Source organism: Dromiciops gliroides, chromosome 2, assembly GCF_019393635.1.
Source record: "Dromiciops gliroides isolate mDroGli1 chromosome 2, mDroGli1.pri, whole genome shotgun sequence".
NCBI lineage: Eukaryota > Metazoa > Chordata > Mammalia > Microbiotheria > Microbiotheriidae > Dromiciops > Dromiciops gliroides.
The window spans coordinates 638,076,583-638,097,541 of NC_057862.1; the positions used below are offsets into that span (position 1 = coordinate 638,076,583).

Genomic DNA, 20,959 nt, shown 5'->3' on the forward strand with positions numbered 1-20,959 from the left:
CCGCTGGCTAAGAAGCTGCATTCCCAAGTCTACCTCACCTCCACAGGGCTGTGAAAGGTCAGAGAGGACCTACATGCGTGCCCTGTGCATGTGCAACTGTGCGTGCACCCAGATCCAGCTCTGTAGGCCTTTCGTATTCATGAAGATGTGAGTAAAGTATTAGAATGATTTCAAGAATCTAAAGGGTTGCCATGGAGGAGAGGGAAGAATGAAGACCAAAGGGTGGACCTTATAAAGGAGGAGAGAGATGAGAGGCAGTGAGGCACAGCAGAGAGGGAGCTGGACCTTGAGTCAGCAGACAGGAGTCTGAATTCTAGCTCTGAAGCCTATTAGCTTGGTGACCAAGGACACAGACGCTCATGTGCAAAATAGGGGCAACAACACTTGTGCATGAGGTTGTTATAAGGAAAATGCCCTATAAATCTTAAAATACTGCAGAAATGGCAACTACTACTATCACTATTCAGCTTAGCATAATAAAGAAAGAACTTTTTAAAAATTTTAAACAATCAGCACTAACACTGGATCCTTTGTCAGGTAGTAAGTTCCTCATCACTAGAAAGATTCAAACACAGGCTGGATGAAAACTGGCAGAGCGAGGGAGTGGGAGGAGCCAGTTTCTTGCACTGGGTGGGACGCTGGATCTGCTGACCTCCCTCTAAGAGTGTCTGGTCCTCCATGTGCAGGTTTGTGGGCATTCTTATGCAGGTCTGTGCCCGTGAGTGTGTCTCTGTTTAGGAGTGTATACACGCTCCTTTCTTGGAGACAGACTACAAATGACAGCTCCTTGACCCAGCCTTCCCCACTCACACCAGCTTCCAGAAATTCAGCACCCAAAGACTTCATATGCAAACACTCTATTAGTTACCGTTGGGTTGAGGGAGCTAGAGTTCAGTGTGGCTTGGAATAATCACGTTCACTCAATGCACAAGCAGACTCACTGCCAAAGTAAATGGCAGGCAGAAACCTCCAGGTTCAGTAATTGGGGATTATTTTCATGTGTCTTTCTGTGTAAAATAAACAAGTTCTTGGTTTCCACTTAGACAGCTCTGTGGGCAAAGCACATCAAGGGTGTGTGTGCGTGTGTGTGTGTGCATGTGCGCGTGCACGCACACACGTGCATGCGGATGCTTACACCTACACACTCTCCCCACCAGCAAAACAGGGCAGGAAAGGAGATGGCCTGATGCTGCTCACCCCTGAACTCTGAGGACACAAGGAGGTTTTATTACGGCTCAGCCTCCTCTCCCCAAGACCAAGAATGGGTCCATCTTCTACATGCCAAGTCCCCCTGCTTTATCAGCCCAACATTCCCCCTTCTCCCTTGGTTTGAGGAGGGGCCCAGGCTAGCAGGGTGGGAAAAGGCCTTACTCACTTATCAAGCCTCAGGTCCTAGGATCACTTTGCTCTAGAAAATCAAAGCTAAGATTCTTTTCCATTTGGCTTTTCAAGCTGTTGACTTTTTCTCATGACTCTCCTGCATTGCTCATTTCTCTTTCTAATTCTTTCCTCCACCTCTCTAAATCTTCCTTCTATCTCTCCTACTTTCTCTTCAAAGTCTCTTTTGAGCACTTCCATGGCCTGAGACTGATTCATATCTTTCTTGGAAGCTTTGGATGTAGGGGCCCTGAGGTTGCTATCCTCTTCTGAGGGTGCACCTTGATCTTCCTTGTCTCTAAAAAGAAACTTTCTATAATTCTCAACTTTCTTTGCTTGCTCATCTTGCTGTCTTTTACTTGACTTTTAACTCCCTCTTACAGTGGGGCCCTACTTCCAAGCTACACTGTCCTGAACTTCAGAGGGTCCCAGGTGTTTCGGTTTGAGGAAGGGCAGGTTTTTCTCTCGCCTGGCTTGTTCTCTGGTCCAAAGATAACCTCAAGCCAACTTGCTAATTAACCAGCCAGCAAAACTTTGTGTGCTGTGGTTCTTAACTCAACAAGCCTGTGCCCCTCCCCTACCTAGGCCTCCTGCCATTCAAGATTTCCTCCTGGTTCCCTGCTGGGGCAGGACAGCCAAATTCCTCCTTAGGTCCTGCAGACACCCCTGTATTTTCCATGCCCCCCCCCCGCCCCAGCCAGCCGTTCCAGAAGAAGCTGGTGCTGTAGTTGATTCAGGGCTCGGGGGTAAGTTTCGCTGGGGCAGCGTGCCTGGGGACTGTGGAGGCACAATTGCGGGGCTGGACTCCGCTCACAGCCCAGCATGGCCCCCTCTAAGCTGTCTTTGGTTGGAAAAATAACCTCAGCCCATCTTTTTGTGGGTTTTGATGCTCCAGGGGTTGTTTTTTGGGTAATTGTGTCAGGAGCTCTGTGCGTTTGTCTTTCCTCTGCCATCTTCGCTCCGCCCAAGAATTAATCTTTTTTCAAAGCTAAGATTCTTAATTAGTTTTGGGGTTTGTTTTTTTTTAAAGTGTTTAAAGTATAGTATATAGGAGGCTGATTTCCAACAGCAGAAACTTTCTAATGTTAAGAGGTATTAAAAATGGCACAGGCTGCCTTATGAGGGAGACAGTGAATTCTGTAGCCCTGGAGCTCAGGAGTGCTACAGATCATTTCTAAGATCCAGCCAATTCCAAGACACAGTGATATAAAATCACACACACACACACACACACACACACGTATATATTGTGTCTATGTATATATACACACATTACACGTATATATACAATATAGGAGATATATAGATATATATGAATCAGTGATATAAAATAAAAATTCAAGGGGACCAGGAAATTTGTAGAAAACATCTGTGTTCAGATGAACCAACATTTTAAAAACAGTTAACTCTTCTAATAAAGCAATGCTAGAGTCCTACAGATGTTGTGCCTCAGATTTGTGTGGTGTCTCTGTGCTACTCTGGAGCATGAGAGTGTGATGTGTGTCAGGAAGCCATGAACAAGTTTCCTGAGGGCAGAGAGCAGGGAACACATACAGTCTATTAGCTCAGCAAGGGTGAATCTACTCCACCCGCCCCCCCCAACCCCCTCTGCCTGCTAGACAGCACACTGATTTCTCCTCTGCTCTCTGTTTGGTAGGGAACAAAAATGCTCTCGTTTTTATGGAGTTTGGAGGTTTATAAGTTCCTTTCCTCACAACTGCCCCATGAGGGAGGTAACACAAGTATTATTACCTCCCTTTGGTAGAAGTTGAGAAGTGAACCTCTGTGCCCATGGTCATACAGGGAGGCAGTGAGAGTCTGAGTCAAGAGAAAAGCAACAAGCACAGGGGACTCTGACCAGTGAGGACTTTATCCCCAGTCCCTGGTCAGCTCTAGGTCCATTCACCAGGCTCATTCAATACCTTTGGCAGCTTCAAACAAAGCGAGCAGCTCTGGGTAATAAGAGCTTCTTATCTGCTACTGGAGGCCACAATACCCCAAGGAGATCAAAAGAACCCTCAGCTGCTTTTTTTAAAATGTGAGGTCAAACAGGGCTCAGGAGGTTCTGAGGCTCAGGGAAGGTCTGACAGGCTGGCAAGTCGCACACTGTCCCCTCAAAGGCCCTCGGGTGAGGCCCCCTACTTCTGCCACAGGACTCCGAGACAACTCGTTCACATAGCTATTGAATACTAAGACTCTGAAGTCACTGACTAGGCCAATTAAACCCTTTCTTTCTTAGACTAACCTGTAAGAACAGTGAAAGGCCATAGGAAATGAGGATGAACATGTACACAGAAGCAGAAAATGGGGACCTAGCCAAAATCAAGCTCTACAACAGAGAATGGCGCTACAAATCAAGCTGAGATTATGGGCCTTTCCCTAAAGCTTCACCATCTGATCACGATGACTCGATCCTTTGGCTCCAAAGCCTTGAAGTGTCAGTTAAGGTAGGACACAGCTAAGCAGGCAGCCTGGGCCGGAGCCTGCTGTGTCCTTACACAGGCAAGATTTCAAATGCACAATAATAAGAACAAGGTCTCTTTCACTGTTTTGCTAGATGCTAGAAAGATCTGGTTTCAAGTGGGTGGTCGTCAGACTCAGGTTTCCCAAAGACTGGTGCTGTCCATTTCTAATTTAAAGTGACCATTCATTAGATTTTAGACATCACAGCTAGAATTCTAGACCTTACAGGCTTCACAGATTCTTAGAGGAGAGAAGTCAAAGAGGGAACCAGAATATTCTCACCCCCTCCACAAAGAGGATCCAAATACTGACAAGGGCCCCCTTTGGGCAACATTCAGCCCAAAGTTCCTTCATTACTTGAGTCATTCCCTGGAGATTCTTGGCGCAAGTAGCTTGGTCAAAGTTAGAGAGAACCATGGATGGGGATAGGCCCAAGTTTTGTCCTCTTAAGAGCCAAGAGGCTCTCAGGCTGTGTCGATGACAACAAAGACAAGAAGGTGTGGGGTTGGGGTTGGGGTTGGGAGGGATGACATGAGAGCAGCTGGCTGGGCCCAAAACAGGATGAGGGAACAAGGACTCACTTCTGCAGCATGGCCTGCCACTCCCCGAGCCTGTCACCAATGGGAAAACGCTTAATGGTTCCCTGAATCTTTGCTCTCCATTCCCTCATGTAGTCCTCAATGTCAAACACAAAGGGCTGCTGCCCAAAGTTGGCGTCTACGATCTCCCCAGGCGTCTGCAAGCCCACCGTGGGGTATAAGTTTGCCTGGAAAGAAAAAGGAACACTGGTTAGAAAACTGGCCTCATGGGAGAGCAAAACAGGCTGATACCCCAAGCAACAGGGTGAAGTGGTCTGTGAAGGATGAGTGACACTCTGGGGGCAGGTGTCTTAATGCCATGGAGCTAGGAGAAGCGACCTCGGCCTGAAGGCAGGACACATGAGGCACTTGTGCCCTACTTCCCCGAAGTGCTTGGTCACCTTACTAGGAGAACAAAGGGAGGGAGAGAGCTCTAAGGGAGAGGAGTCCAGAGTCTCTGGCTCCAGGGAGCTGTGGTAGCCCAATAAGACCAGAAAGGCCAGGTCATGCTGACTGGCAGCCAAGAAAGTGCCATAACTTAGGAAGCCAACAGCAACCACCTCTACGCTGGGCCTCAGGTTCCTTGCCTGTAACATGAGGGATTGTACTGGATGATTACAAGGTTTCTTTGCACTCTAGAGCCCACGGTGTCACAAAGGGAGAAAGGAGAGACTAAGTTAGCCAGAGAAGGAAAGGAACGCGCAGTTACGATCCCCTCTCCCACCCCTAACAGCGCTTCTCAGGGACCTCAAGCATATTGGATTCCCAAGTTAGCTCAGAGGATGACACTTGATGTAAGACTCTCTGGAAGGGGGTGGGGAGTGGGGGATGAGAAGAAAAAGAAGAAAAACTGAATAAAGCTGAGTGAGCAGCACCCCCACCCCCAACTCCAGGCTGTTTGGGAAAAGAAGGAAGAATGTCCATGGGTGTTCAACTTAGCCTTACTTATTCAACCATCTCCTTGCTATGCCTGATAAATGGGGGTCCAAGGCTCGGTCTTAAGATCCCCTCCCCACTGATTGTTTCAATGATCATCCTGTGCTGCTGTCTAGAAAACCTGCATTTATTGCACAGACTAGCCAGCTGAGAGTCATTCCTATTTCCATTTGCTTATAGAACAGCCTTACTGAGCCAAATCCCTTCACACCAAGATCACAATAGTCTCCAAACTCTCTTTTTGAAAGACCTCAGTCAGACTAATCTTCTTAAAATAAACCTTTTATCAGCACAAAGACTTTCAGTAGCTCCTTCCTGTCTATCAGGTGAAGCCCAAACTCTTTAGCCAGGCATTACATGGCTTTTGTCAAGGCCGCCCCTACCCCACCTTCTGAAAACTTAGGACATTTCTCAGGAGAACTCTCCGATCTCCTCAGCCCTGCTTATTTCTCCAAACGACTCGACGCTTTTCTTCATGTTACTGACTCCAGCAAAAACACCTTCTCCTTCTCTTTCATGCACCTAATCCTTGTGCTTCCTTCCGGACCATTCTCAGAATCTTTTCATAACACGAAGCCCCAACGTACCCCAAGTCCACAGTGATCTTTCCCGCTTCTCAATCCCTATGGCGTTTATCATGCACACCACACATCAAACACTGAATTACATTTATCTTATACAAACTCTCCAGCTGTCCGACACATTCTGCGCTGTTCCTTCCCTGCGGCTCCCTGTCAGACTGTAAATGGCGTGGGGACAGCGCTTTCTATTGCTCTGTCATCTCTACAACAGCCTCTCCCTCAAAACTTAAGGAACATGGGTTGCTTTGATTAAGAAGACCCTAGAAAGAATGTGCTACCTCCACTCACAAGGTAGTAAACCAAGAGTGAAAAGTGAGTATGAAAAAATAAGTAAAATAAAGAAACCTGACCAGTAACCTCTACTGGGCCATAAGAATAACTCTGTATGGCTTTGAGCAATTCATTCTCTTCCTCTGGGCCCCAGGGTTTCTCATTTTTAAATTGAGAGGGAGTTGGATCCTCATCAGCTCTTTTTTGGGGGGTGGGGCAATGAGGGTTAAGTGACTTGCCCAAGGTCACATGGCTAGTGTCAAGTGTCTACGGCTGGACTTGAACTCAAGTCCTTCTGAATCCAGGGCCGGTGCTTTATCCACTGCGCTACCTTGCTGCCCCCCATCAGTTCTTAACATCTCAGGGTCTTATGGATGGATGAAAGTAAGAAACTGGGAAAAGGATATGGGAGAATGAAAATAAATATGCTGTTTGGGGACATCCAAGGTGAACTCAGTGAGCTTTCCTCCCTTCTTTATTTTTTTTTAATTTTTTAGTGGGGCAATGAGGGTTAAGTGACTTGCCCAAGGTCACACAGCTAGTTAAGTGTTAAGTGTCTGAGGGCAGATTTGAACTCAGGTCCTCCTGAATCCAGGGCTGGTGCTTTATCCACTGGGCCACCTAGCTGCCCCCGCTTTCCTCCCTTCTTAAGATTTCTTCTTTGCTCATTCCTCACCTAAAATCAATACTCGTTTTTGCAAACAGCATGCTGGTTTCTATGCCAACTGGCCAGGCAATCCCAATGGGACTCAGGAGAAAGGAGCAACTTCATAAATCAAACTGAGGTTGAGGGGCAATGTCTTTGATAGTCACAACAAAGGGGGCCACAGTGCAATCTAAACAGGTAATAGGATCCAGGAAGGCTTAGGTCAATGCTAGAGACAAAGAAGAAATAAGTTCCTTTTTCTTGACTTCTGCCTTATCATTAGTAGGTTAGTGAGGTCAACTGTCTTGTTGCTTGCTAGCAGAACAGAGGAATCCTTGCCCCAAAGACTCTTGATAGAAGAAACATACAGCAAAGGAAAGAAAGAAAACTCCCTAATTCGGCTCACTGGTAATCCAGTTTCTTTTCCCTCTCAGTCTATTTCCTTTTGGAGAATATTAAGCAATCAGCAAATATTTACTGAAGCCTATGACAGGGGGAGGGAGAAACACAAGAGAAAGGCAAAATTCATCCTCCATTCCTGGTGAGATTCATTAGGTTCAATGGCGATTTTATTTAGAGTGAAATAGTTGTAAAAAAGGCTCAGAAGGAAAGTCAGGTACACATTGTCAAGATCCCGCCTCTCTTCAGTGAGGAGGGCTATTCCCTCCCATTCCCCCAACTCACAGGAGTCTGAATCTTCCTTGCTCCTCCCTGTTGTCTGCAGACCATCATAACATCAGGCTTTTTTTTTTGGTCAGCCTCTAGTTCATGCTATCAAATTCTGCGGCTCTTGGCTCACAGCCTTCCCTTGCACCCTGTCTCTCGTCATTAGCTGTGTGATGCTCCTCGGTTCCTAGCACCCCAGTGTGGCTTTACCTTCTGTATTCTTATTCCTGTAATTGTTTCAAAATGTCCCCCCTCTGACCACATATTCCTTTCATGCCCTCCATGCTGTTCCCTCCCTTTGTCTTCATTGGACCTAAACAATCTCTTCGTACATCCTTCTTCCCTTAGTCTATCATGAGCCTCTTCCAGGACCACCTGCTTTGCCCTCCAGCATGAAGCCCCACGTTCAGCCAGGATTCTCCCCTGCCCTTTCAGCTGCACTCACATCTCTTCCATGAAACGAGATCTCTGACCTTCCTCCCCTCTTGCCAAGCTAGAATGAATGTGGTCACAGTACTTTGCTCAATATTCAAAGTACTCGGAATGACACATGGGACTCCATCACTTTCTCCTTTCTTATTTGGCATCCTTCTCATCTCCTTCTCTCCATTCTAAGCCAATGTTTCAGACTCCCTGTATTTGATGAAGTTAACTCTATGTTTCACAGTGTGACAGAGATCTGCCCTACAGCAGAGCAGCGTAAGAGGCTGGGTGAACATAAGACATTTCTATCTCTAGTCACTACCCCTTTCTACCTGCAGGCGTGGATGCCCTCTCCTCCCACACCACTTGTCAGAAAGCAAAGAAAGGCTGGTACTTACCGGGAGGTCCGTAAAAGCTATACCTGTAAGGAGAGAATAAGAATCGTTACACAGAGGCTTGAGGGGAGGAGACACTGACTGAGGTCTGAAAAGGTCATATGTGTGTGTACAGAAGACACATGCACACACATATATAATGACTGTGGATCTGTGATTAGTAAAAAGGTGGAGGAAGGGAAGAGGAGGAAATGGGGTCCTCATACTAGTAGTCTGAAAGGGAAGAGGAATCAATCATTCCTGTTCAGGCCTTTCTCCACCTGGTTTTTCAGATCCTCAAGAGAATCCCTGCTTCCCTTTATTTCTCCTTATTAACCCTAAGTCCATCAAGCAATTATTAAGTGCCTGCTATTGTTCAAGGTCCTGTGAATGAAAAGAGAAAACAGCTTTATGCTCCTAAGAAAAACATACAAGGGAGAGAGAACATTTTTACTAAGCCTCATGGAGTGCAGAGCCACTTACAAAGGTGAGGAAATAGGAAAAAAATAGGAAAGCTGGGAAGTATGCAGCTGTTTGCTACTAAAAGGTGCTCAATTACCTGTGTTATACTGTCTGTCAGACTGGTTTGGGGTAAGGTACCATTTGTCCAGAATAGAGAAGAAACGCAAGAATGCTACTCCACTTTTGGGGGGGGGGGGGGGCAGTGAGGATTAAGTGGCTTGCCCAGGTCACACAGCTAGTCAGTGTCAAGTGTCCGAGGTCGGATTTGAACTCAGATCCTCCTGAATCCAGGGCCGGTGCTCTATCCACTGCACCACCTAGTTGCCCTACCCCAGTTAACTGCTTTTCAAGACCTCCTTAGGAAAGTTCAGCCTTTTGGTCTATTAGTTATTTACTCCTTCCAAACTTCCCTATCACTGGCCCCAGACTTCTTATTCACTGCACACATCCCACCAGCGGCCAAATCTCATCGTTTCTGTCTCCATGATGCCTCTCACAGACATGTCATTCTCTCTCACTCATTCAACTTCTACCCTAATCAGGCCTTAATCACCTTTTTCCTGGACTATTATAAAAGCCTTCTAGGGTTGTTTTGGTATTACCAATTTATTCAAAATACTGTATAAACCTTTCTTGAAGGGATAGAGGTCTTGGCATCATAATCTAATCCCTCTCTTCTTGAGGGACATTCTGTTGTGCTTAGAAGCATTTCTCCAACATCATTTAAGGTACAACACTGAAAACTCCATGGACCACTGCTTTCTTCTACAATACCATTCACGGGATGTTGAAGACACTAGGACACTCTGGAAGTATCTAATTGCAATAGCTTTCTAGGGGCAGCTAGGTGAAGCAGTGGAAAGAGCTCCAAGCCTGGAATCAGGAAGAGAATTCAAATCCAGCCTCAGACACTTACTAGCTGTGTGACCCTGGGCAAGTCACTTCACCTTGTTTGCCTATTTCCTACTCTGTAAAATGAGCCAGAGAAGGAAAAGGCAAACCACTGCAGTATCTCTAACAAGAAAACCCCAAAAAGGGTCATGAAGAGTTAGCTGCAACTGAAATGACTCAACAACAACAACCTGTAGCTGTTCCCTACTCCAAACCATCCTCCAACTCAGCTACCAAAATGATTTTCCTCAAGTAGAGATATGCCAATTTTATCTTCCATATTATCTATCCCTGGCCCCACCCTCCACACACTTAATATTAACTGCAGTGGCTCCCTATTACCTTTAAGAATAATATTAAGTCCTCTTTTCCATGTGGACTTAAACAGAAGTCTCTGTTCCTAGTGGTCCAGTCTTCTGACACTTTAGTCCCCCATCCACATACTTTGTGATCCCACAATCCCAACCTACTATTGAGCTACTTTCTGTTCCTCCTGTCTCATGACATTTTTTGGCCATCTCTCATGCCTGGAATTTGTTCCTTTCTGACCTGTGTCTCTTCATTCTCTCAGCTTCCTTCAGCTCAAATGCCACCTTCTTCATGAGGTTCCTTTCCAAGCCTGTTTGTTTGAGATGTACCAATGACGACATTAAAATTGTCCAATTCCATTAGAATTAGAATGAAAGCTCTGTGAAGGCAGGGATTGTCTGGTATCCCGAGTGCTCAGTATAGCACTTAATAAGTGCTTCTCCACTGACTGACTATGTGTGACTGATTTTTAGAAATCAAAACGTAGCACCTGGCATTTATCTTTATTCAATCTGAGCTAATTAGCCTGGGCTCTTAACTCCAGGTTTTTAGAATCTTTCTGGATTCTGATTTTGTCATCCCGCATATTAGCTCTCCCTCTCTGCCCCATCTTCTTCATTTGGGCTGGGGATGACAATGTCCAGTAGGCAGGGACGCTCGAGAAAGCAGCAGAGAACTGCTCCAAGTGTGGGCTCACTACTTCCCTCAAAGTGTTTACAAACAACCTGAGATTCCACCCTGCTGTCTGTGAAGAGAACAATGCCAAGCTCACTGGTAAGTAGTTTTTTAATTTGATCTCTGAAAATGAGGCTCATATTTGCCCATCTTCAGTCCTTGTGTACTTCTACCAATCTCTACAACTCCTCAGGGATCACTACTGACAGTAGTAGTTTAGCTACCACATCTCCACAGTCTTTCTTTCAGTATCTTTTGGACTAAAACTCTACTGGGCAAATACTACTGAACTCATTTAAAGTAGCTATGTGTTCTTAGTTGAGCTGTGAACTGACCCAACCATTCTGAAGAGCAATTTGGAACTTTGCCCAAAGGGCCATAAACTGTGCATACCCTTTGATCCAGCAATACCACTATTAGGTCTGTGTGTCAAAGAGGTAAGAAAAGGGAAAAGAACCTATTTGTACAAAAATATTTATAGCACCTCTTTCTACGGCAGCTAAGAACTAGAAATTGAGGGGATGCCCATCAACTGGGGAATGGCAAAACAAGCTGTGGTATATGATTGTGATGGAATACTATTGTGCTATAAGAACTGACAAGCAGGATCAATTCAGGAAAAAACGGGAAAGACTTACATGAAAAGATTTACAAAGTGAAATGAGCAAAACCAAGAGAACGTTGTACACAGTAACATCAATACTGTATGATGAAGAACTGTGAATGTATTAGCTATTCTCAGTAATACAATGATCCAAGACTAGATCTGAAGGACTCACAATGAAAAGTGCTATCTGCCTCCAGAGAAAGAACTGATGTCATCTGAATGCAGACTGAATTATTTTTCACTTTTTTGTTGTTGGAGTTTTGTTGCACAAAATGACTAATATAGAAATGTTTTACATGATTGTAAATGTATAACTTATATTGTCTCAGGTAGGGGGGAAGAGAGGGAAGGGTAGAATTTAGAACTAAAACCTTTTTTTGTTTTGTTTTGTTTTGTTTTTTTGTTTGTTTTTTGGTTAGGCAATTGGGGTTAAGTGACTTGCCCAGGGTCACACAGCCAGTAAGTGTTAAGTGTCTGAGGCCGGATTTGAACTCAGGTACTCCTGACTCCAGGGCCAGTGCTCTATCCACTGCGCCATCTAGCTGCCCCTAAAAATTTTTTTTAAAATGTTAAAAATTGTTTTTACATGCAATTGGGGTAAAATAAAACGTTATTTTTTGTTTTTTGTTTTGCGGGGCAATGGCGGTTAAGTGACTTGCCCAGGGACACACAACCAGTAAGTGTCAAGTGTCTGAGGCCGGATTTGAACTCAGGAACTCCTGAATCCAGGGCTGGTGCTTTATCCACTGCGCCGCCTAGCTGCCCCCTAAAACATTATTTTTTAAAAGTAGCTAAGTGCTCTCCCATCTACCTGTCTTAGAGGTTAACTCCTAGAATTCTATCATTTCTGGAAGAACATTGCCAAAAGACAAAAGCAAGAGTTCAGTTCTTCCTCTCTGACCTCTGCTAACAGTACAGTATCTATTCCTAAGGACTGGCTTTATTCCTTTTTTGTTCTCATAGCAAAAACAGTTTTTAAGGGCCTTTGTGTAGTCCTTGGCATTTTTTCTAAAGCCTCCAGCCATTCTAGGCTCTAGGTTCCCAGAAACTCTTCTTAAAGATGCTTCCTGGGGCAGCTAGGTGGAAGGTGGATAGAGCACCGGCCCTGGATTCAGGAGGACCTGAGTTCAAATCTGGCCTCAGACACTTAACACTTACTAGCTGTGTGACCCTGGGCAAGTCACTTAACCCCAATTGCCTCACTTAAAAAAAAAAAAAAGATGCTTCCTTTTCTTTCTTCCTTATTGGTATCAGGTGAGTGAATATAGTCAAAACTTCATTTTTTAGACCTCCTCCACTCCACATTTCTCTGGAACCATTTCCCCATTTCAAATCTAGAGTACACGGCTGACTAGGAGTTTGATCCTGAGCTCTAACTTAGTTATATCATGGTGGTTAAATTAAAATGCCATTTAATCACTGAAGTTCAGTTTTCTCATCCATAAAATGGCTTTAAAACAAGGCTATCGGGGGCAGCTGGGTGGCGCAGTGGATAAAGCACTAGCCCTAGATTCAGGAGGACCTGAGTTCAAATCTGACCTCAGACACTTGACACTTACTAGCTGTGTGACCCTGGGCAAGTCACTTAACCCCCATTGCCTGGCAAACCCCCAAACACACCCCCCCCCGCCAGGAAAAGGAATAGTAAGTGGCTTTGAATAGGAGAAAAATGGCCTGAGAGGCAGTAGTGATGAAATCTTGGGGTGAAGAGGAAGAGGGGGAAATGAAGAGATGCTTTAATATAACTATACCAAGCTGTCTATCTCAGGGATGCTTTTTCTAGTCTTTATCTTTTTTTGTTATTCTCAGCTTAACACCAAATAAAATGAGCATTTCTGTATACATTACAGAAGAGGAATGTACATGAAACTTTGCATGTCTATTATGTAGAATTCATTTTTTAAAAAGTATATAATAAATTCAATACATAATTTTCAAAGCTGTCCTGTTTTGTCTGTTACTCCTTCTGGTCTTCCTTCTGTTCTCTTCTCATTGCTGGGGTGGGAGGTTGGGGGGAGAAGAAGCTTATTCCTAGGCCCACTCTTCTTCCCACTTTTTCTTCTACTTTAAAAACAAAACCCTTGTAACAAACATGCATAATCAAGCAAAACAAATAGGTCCAAAAGTGTATGTTTCAGTCTACATCACTGTCACCTCTCTGTTAGAAGGTGGGTAACATGCTTTAACATGTGTACTCTGAAATCACAGTTAAACCAGGGAATTGTAATGACTTTGATGCCAAATTTACCAAAACTCAGCTAGCTTACTCCCATCTTCTTGTGAACAGTAAAATAGGACTTCCCCAGATAATGGCAGGGATTATCCAGGCATGCTTTGCCCATGTCCCTTCTATTCTATGGATTTACTTTCATCAGGAGACACTGATATTAATGGCTTTGACTACTCCACACAAATTCTTTCTTCCTGATAGTAACTTCTCCTTGTAGTCTCAGCCAAAAGGCTAAAACAGCACCTACAAATGTAAAGTGTCTACAAATATTCTCTCCAGTAGTAGCCAGAAGCAGCCTCAGGTTTTAACCTGGAGTCTCTTTCCTGGAGAGTGAATAAAGTGGAGGGGCTGTACACAGAAGGATCAATAATTAGTACAAGTATCCCCAATTGATAAATGGTCAAAGGATATGAACAGGCAGTCTTCAGACAAAGAAATCAAAGCTAGTCATAGTCAGATGAAAAAAATGCTCTAAATCACTTTTGATCAGAGAAATGCAAATTAAAACAACTGTGAGATATTACTCACACCTATCAGAGTGACAAATAGAACAAAAAGGGAAAATGCTGGATGTGGGAAAACTGGGACACTAATCTACTGCTGCTGGAATTGTGTGTGAATGGATCCAATCATTTTGGAGAACAATTTGGAAGTGTGTTCAAAGGGTTATAAAACTGTGCATACCCTTGGATCCAGCAATACCACTGCTAGGTTTATATGCCAAAGACATTCCAAAAAGGGGGAAAAGACCTATTTATAGCAGTTCTTTTTGTGGTGGCTAAATATTGGAAATCACAAGGATGTCCATCAATTGCAGAATGGCTAACCAAGCTGTGGTATATAATGGTGATGGAATATTACTGTGCTATAATAAATGACAAGCAGGATGATTCCAGAAAGCCCTAGAAAGACTTGTATGAATTGATATATAGTGAAGTGAGCAGAACCAGGAGAATGCTGTGCACAGTGACAGCAATATTGTTTGATGAATAACTCTGAATGACAGAACTATTCTCAGCAATACAAGGATCCAAGGCAATCCCAAAGGAATAATGATGAAGCATACTATCCACTGAACACAGAACTACTGACAACACAGGCTAAAGCATGCTATTTTTTTACTTTTTTTCCTTTCGTTCACTTTTTCTTTAATTCAAGTTTTCTTGCACAAAATGACTAACATGATAATGGGTTTTGTTTGTTTGTTTTGTAGTGAGGCATTTGGGGTTAAGTGACTTGCCCAGGGTCACACAGTTAGTAAGTGTTAAGTGCATGATAACGTTTTACACAAATGCACATGTATAACCTACATCTCAAAACTTTAAGTGACTCTAGGCAAGTCACTTAACCTTCACTGCCCCACAAGCAAACAAATAAATAAATGGATCAATAAGTAGGTAGATAAATAAATAAATAAGCTTTAAATAAAAAATGTTTATTTAAAAAAAATAATTAGTACAAGCAAAATAGTGAGCCTTTAAAAGGTCATCTAGTCAAGTTTCCTATTCAATGCAAAAAAGCAGTAAGATCAAAAGACTCCACCCCTGGGAGATGTGACTGCAGCTTCTGCCCCTAACACTTTGTGACAGGGACTCCACTACTTTGTAAAAAAGAATTCCAAGACTGGGTTATTTTATTTTTAGGATGTAATTTCTTTTTATTAAGTAAAAGTCTGCCTCCTTCTAACTATTACAGTAGTCTGCTGGTGAGTCTGCCTGCCTCTAGTCTCTCCCCACTCCAATCCATCCTCCATTCAGCCTCAAGTGTATGTGATTTTCCTAAAATGTACTCAGAGCCTATTCCCCACCCCCACCGCCACCCCCAGCTCAATAAACTCCAATGGTTCCCTATCACCTGCAGACTCAAATGCAAAATCTCCTGGTGTCCAAAATCCTTCACAACCTAGACCCCCCTACCTTTCCAGTCTTCTTATATTTTATTGCCCACCGTGTACGTTTCAAATTGGTGACACAGGCTTCCTGGATGTTACATGAACAAGTACTACATATCTCTTGGCTCTTGGGCATTTTAAAGTTGTTCAGTATAAGAAAAATAATGGTTTTATAAATGGCAATAACATTTAAAAGGACACATTGCCATATGCTTTGCTGCTGAATCCCAAAGCCTTTCCACTGGATTTGCAGTTGAAACAAGATCTATATCTACATACATGCATATAAACACATATACAAATATGTATTTAACTATCTATATATCTATATCTACAAACACACGCGCGCGTGCGTGTGCACACACACACACACACACACACAAACAATTTTTGGTTTTCCACTATAAAATGTAAGCTCCTTGAAAACACGGACTGTCTTTTCTGTTTTTATCCCCAGTGTTTAGCACTGAGGCAGGTAGATGCCACGATGGAGAATGTGAGAGTTTAAAATCAGGAAGACCCAGGTTTAAATCCAGCCTCAGTCACTTAGATGAATAACTCTGGGAAGGTCATTTACCTCTTTATCTCAGTTTCCTGACCTGTAAAACGGGGATAATAAAAGCATCTATCTCTTAGAGATGTTGTGAGGATTAAAGTAGGTAACTACACAGGCCAAGCACTTTAGAAACCTTAAAGCTTTATATAAATGCTAGCTATTAGGAATATTATTGTTGCTATCACAGTGCTTTGCATTCAGTAAGTGTGTAATAAATGCTCTCCATTTATTCATTCATTTTCCTTGGATTTCTTGAATTTCATCAGCATTTCTTTGTGAACACACTGTAGCTACCTAGTAGAATTTAAGCTCCTTGGGGGGAAGGGCATTTCCCCCTTTCATGTTTGTATGTCCAGTGCCTACAAGAGTAAAGGGCAGGGGGCAGCTAGGTGGAGCAATGGATAGAGCGCTAGCCCTGGATTCAGGAGGACCTGAGTTCAAGTCCGGCCTCAGACACTTGACACTTACTAGCTGTGTGGCCCTGGGCAAGTCACTTAACCCTCATTGCCCCCCCACCAAAAAAAAAAAAAAAAGAGTGAAGGGCAGGGGCAGCTAGGTAGTGCACTGGATAGAGCACTGGCCCTGGAGTCAGGAGTACCTGAGTTCAAATTCGATCTCAGACACTTAATACTTACTAGCTATGTGACCCTGGGCAAGTCACTTAACCCCAATTGCCTCACAAAAAAAGAGTGAAGGGCACACATCAGGTATGGGATAAAAGTCTTTTGGTCCTGTCCTTTATCTTCTTCAGAGCAGTCAAAGGCAGAAGAGGGTTGAACAGTTCTGCCTGTCATATGCTAGTCCCCTAATCTCTTTGTTCTGAGTAACAGCCCCATCGTGCCATGTTCCTTCCCCAGCTATGGCTAAAACCCCAAAGTTCTACGCTGTCTTTAAGATTATCTTGTGCCATCCCCAGAGAATGGTGCTAAAACCTTACACAGAAAGAAGGTGAACTTAGCCTGGCCAGACTTTTCTGAATGGATCTAGTAATCACTTACTGCTTTCCTTTCTAAATGCTCACAAGCTATTTGCTCACAATTACTTGGAGAACTTGAAAGGGACATCAAACTCAAGAGTATGGAGTTTCTGAAAACTATCCTTTCTTCCTTTTAAGAAGCGGAGACGTAGGGGCAGCTGGGTGGTGCAGTGGATAAAGCAACAGGCCTGGATGCAGGAGGACCTGAGTTGAAAATCCAGCCTCAGACACTTGACACTTATTAGCTGTGTGACGCTGGACAAGTCACTTGAAGGAAGGAAGGAAGGAAGGAAGGAAGGAAGGAAGGAAGGAAGGAAGGAAGGAAGGAAGGAAGGAAGGAAGGAAGGAAGGAAGGAAGGAAGGAAGGAAGGAAGGAAGGAAGGAAGGAAGGAAGGAAAGGCTGTTCTGGGCTCTGGTTTCGCAGACCTATTCTTACAGATGCACAATGGTCATTGCTATTGGCTTTTGGTTATATGTCTTCTCCCAATGTGAGCACATTGGAAAGGTCAACATTGAAAACACATTGGTTTCTTCTGATACCTCTCTCTTTTTTTCCTCACTGAAATCATTTCTGACCCTACTGTAAGAAATTCAGATTTTTTGAACTGCTTTCCCTTAGAGAGCCTCTGCCTCACTTATTCTTCTCCCACTTCTGGCTCTGCAGCTGCCCCAAATTCGCTTCATGACTGTTCCCAAGGGCTTCCCTTTCCTCCTGACCACTAGAGTGCTAACATTTTATGAAACCATATACTACTCCCTGGCTGCATGGGGACAGAACAGGTGCAACACGCTGTGCTCTTAGAACAACTACTATGGCCTGGTGACCTGATGGGCCACTGAGAAGTCAAGAGAAAAGCTGAAAACATACAAAGCAAAGGATTCTCTCTAATCCCTCCTGCTTCCCAAAGGTGGGAGCAGCTGCCCCTGTTAACAATCCACCTAGGACTCTACTCGGGACCACTGTGTGCATAGGAAAGACACAGAAAGATGAGGAAGGGCTCACGGGTGGAGGGATGAAGAAGATGACAGCACACTAATCACATGAGAAGTGTCAAGGTTTATTCACAGAAAACAATTTCTATCTCTACCTCTAAAATATGTTTTACTTAACTAGGGGCCCCATACTGTGGGTTGAGCCACAGCTAAAACCTTCTACCTAAAAGGCTTCCTACACTGCCCAGGAAACTGCCCTCCAGGAGCCATTCCAACTACCACATGTCATCTGAATGTACACTGGGCATGGAGAAGGTACTCTATGTAGCCTGAGAGTCAGGGGAATTATCCTATGGAAACATGTCTAACCTAGGGATGAATCCTATATGGTCAACCCTCCATTAGCCAGATAAAGGGTTGGACACTTAAATGTTCTGATGACTTCTATCACCTTCTAGCAATACATAGTGTGTCTGCCAGGACCAGGCAGGGCACATGGGAAACTTTCTTCTCAGTATATATGAGATGACCACAGTGGCAAGGCTGAGAAGCCAGGGAGAAAGATTCTGTCCCACAGACGCCTGTGAGCAGCTTTGGACCCTAACCTTGGGAAGAGGAATGATCGAGGTGGCAGGGAGGGAGCAGTAGCTTCTTCCTAACTCCTGATCTGCCCTCCAATAATCCTTGTTTGCTGCTTCCTCTGGAAAGCCCAAGAGACTGGAAGAACCAGGGACTGCCTGGCTGAATGAAGAAAGCCGGCACTCTGGTCTATTTCCAAGGCGGACACTTCTGGTAAGGACACTGGGCGGCACAGCCGCCCAAGGTCTTCTCTGTCTAAAGATAAGTGGTGGAAACACACTCGATTTGGAGCTAGACGAGCTAGGTTTGATCCTTGCTCTGCTACCTACTACCCTGAGCAAAGAAGTCACTTATCTTCTCTCAGATATTGGACAAGATGACTTGTATGGGCTTTTCCAACTCTAAAGATATTATCACGTCAGACTAAGCTTCCAGTCAATGACATGAAGGGAAAAAAGGGAAGACTACCTGCTGGACACAAAATGGCATTACCCCAGTTTCTTTGTAATTGTCCAATACTGACCTTATTTGTGTCCAAAAGACACAAAAGAATTTAATCAGGAGACATAAAGGCTCTGGCAGGTTCTGTTGAGACTGAACCTAAAAGAAAACTTTTACCCACATATGTACAAAAATATTTATAGTAGCTCTCTTTGTGGGGGCAAAGAATTGGAAATCAAAGAAATGCCTATGAACAAGTTGTGGTATATGAATGTAGTGGAATACTATTGTGTGATAAGAAATGATGAGCAGGGGGTCAGCTAGGTGGTGCAGTAGATAAAGCACCGGCCCTGGATTCAGGAGGACCTGAGTTCACATCTGACCTCAGACACTTGACACTTACTGGCTGTGTGACCCTGGGCAAGTCACTTAACCCTCATTGCCTGCCCCCAACCCCTAACCCCCCAAAAGAAAGAAATGATGAGCGGGAAGATTTCTGAAAAATCTGGAAAGACTTAAGTGAACTGAAGCTGAGTGAATTGAGCAGAACCAGGAGAACATTGTACACAGTAACAGCAACATTGTATGATGATCAACTGTGATAGACTTAACTTTTCTCGGCAATACAACGATCCAAGACATTTCTAAAGGACTCATGATGGAAAATGCTCTCCACATCCAGAAAAAGAACTGTGCAATTTGCATGCAGATTGAACCATAATATTTTCACTTTAAATTTTTCTTTCTTTCTTGAGGTTTTTTCTTTTGTTCTGATTCTTCTTTCACAACATGACTAATGTGTAAATATGTTTAATGTAATTGTACACATATAACCTATATCAGATAGCTTGCTGTCTTGGGGAGGGAGGAAGAAAAATTTGGAATTCAAAATCTTATAAAAACAAATGTTGAAAACTATCTTTACGTGTAACTGGGGAAAAAAAGAAAAAGAAAATACTATCTAGAAAAATAAATAAATAAAAGAAAGAACCAAGGCCCAAGAGGGGGAATAAGAAAGATTGAACCTAGAAGACAACTTTTAAAGTCATAACAAAGGGAAATGTTAATTATTTTCTGGGAAAGCTCAAGCAAGCTAGAATTGAGAAGATCATACGGTGGGCCCTGTGAGATTTCTCATGAGGTAGGGCCCAGATTCCAGGTCCTCCATTTCAGAGAAGCCTATGTGTTACAAGACATGGATGGCCTCTATCTGAGTATTGGGTCTTTTCTAAAAACCCTTTATCTTCCAACACTGGGCAGGAGAAGAGGACTGGGTGTAAAACCAAGGACTGGATTTGAATTCTGGCTCTGCTACTTGCATGACTCTGGGCAAGTTCCTGAAGCTCATTTTCCGTCTAAATAAAATGAAGGTATTAGACTAGTTGCTATCTAAGATGCCTTCCAGTGCCAGTGTCCTGTGACTGGATTCTGGTAAGGGCCTGGGATTCAGACCGCCTCTGGCCCTCAAGGGATTCTAGGCCTAGAAACAGGATCTGGAGAAGTCAACTCTCTCTTTCAAATGCACCCAGAATGCTAGATCATACAAATTTCCTTAGAGGAAAATGTCTGCACCCGGGGTCCCAGAAAGGAACTCAATGGGTTCCTGGTTTTAAAAAACACCAGCATTTGGGGGCGGCTAGGTGGCGCAGTGGATAGAGCACCGGCCCTGGATTCAGGAGGACCTGAGTTCAAATGCGGCCTCAGACACTTGACACTTACTAGCTGTGTGACCCTGGGCAAGTCACTTAACCCCCACTGCCCTGCAAAAAAAGCAAAACAAAACAAAAACACTAGCATTCTTTGGGGAAGCATTATTGAGAAAGTCCTGACTCCCCACTTCTATGCAGCAGACAATGGTGGGGATTCTCTCCGGCTGTGTACAGAGGTGACAAAGGTGGGTTTCTGTACCAGTCCTATTGAGCAGCTCCTTTGTTCAGCTCTTAAGACTTCAGATCAATGAATGCCTCTTTACGCTCCATGCCCTAAATCAGGGCTTCTTAAACTTTTTCCACTCATGACCCCTTTTCACCAGAAAAATTTTTATGTGATCCTAAGTACATTCCTTTCTCACTTGCAAAGATGACAATCTTCCCTA

At 43.9% G+C, this 20,959-nt stretch overlaps 1 protein-coding gene across 2 annotated transcripts in view; it reads right to left on the bottom strand.

Moving 5' to 3' along the window:
- Positions 1-20,959, bottom strand: part of RANBP10 (RAN binding protein 10) — a 129,347-nt gene that overhangs the window by 15,420 nt on the left and 92,968 nt on the right. For both annotated transcript variants that reach the window (XM_043981034.1, XM_043981033.1), the window contains exons 5-6: positions 8,339-8,361; positions 4,422-4,606 (exon numbers count right to left, since the gene is read on the bottom strand). In XM_043981034.1, coding sequence (XP_043836969.1) covers positions 4,422-4,606; positions 8,339-8,361 — 208 coding nt within the window. The remainder of the gene's footprint in view (positions 1-4,421; positions 4,607-8,338; positions 8,362-20,959) is intronic.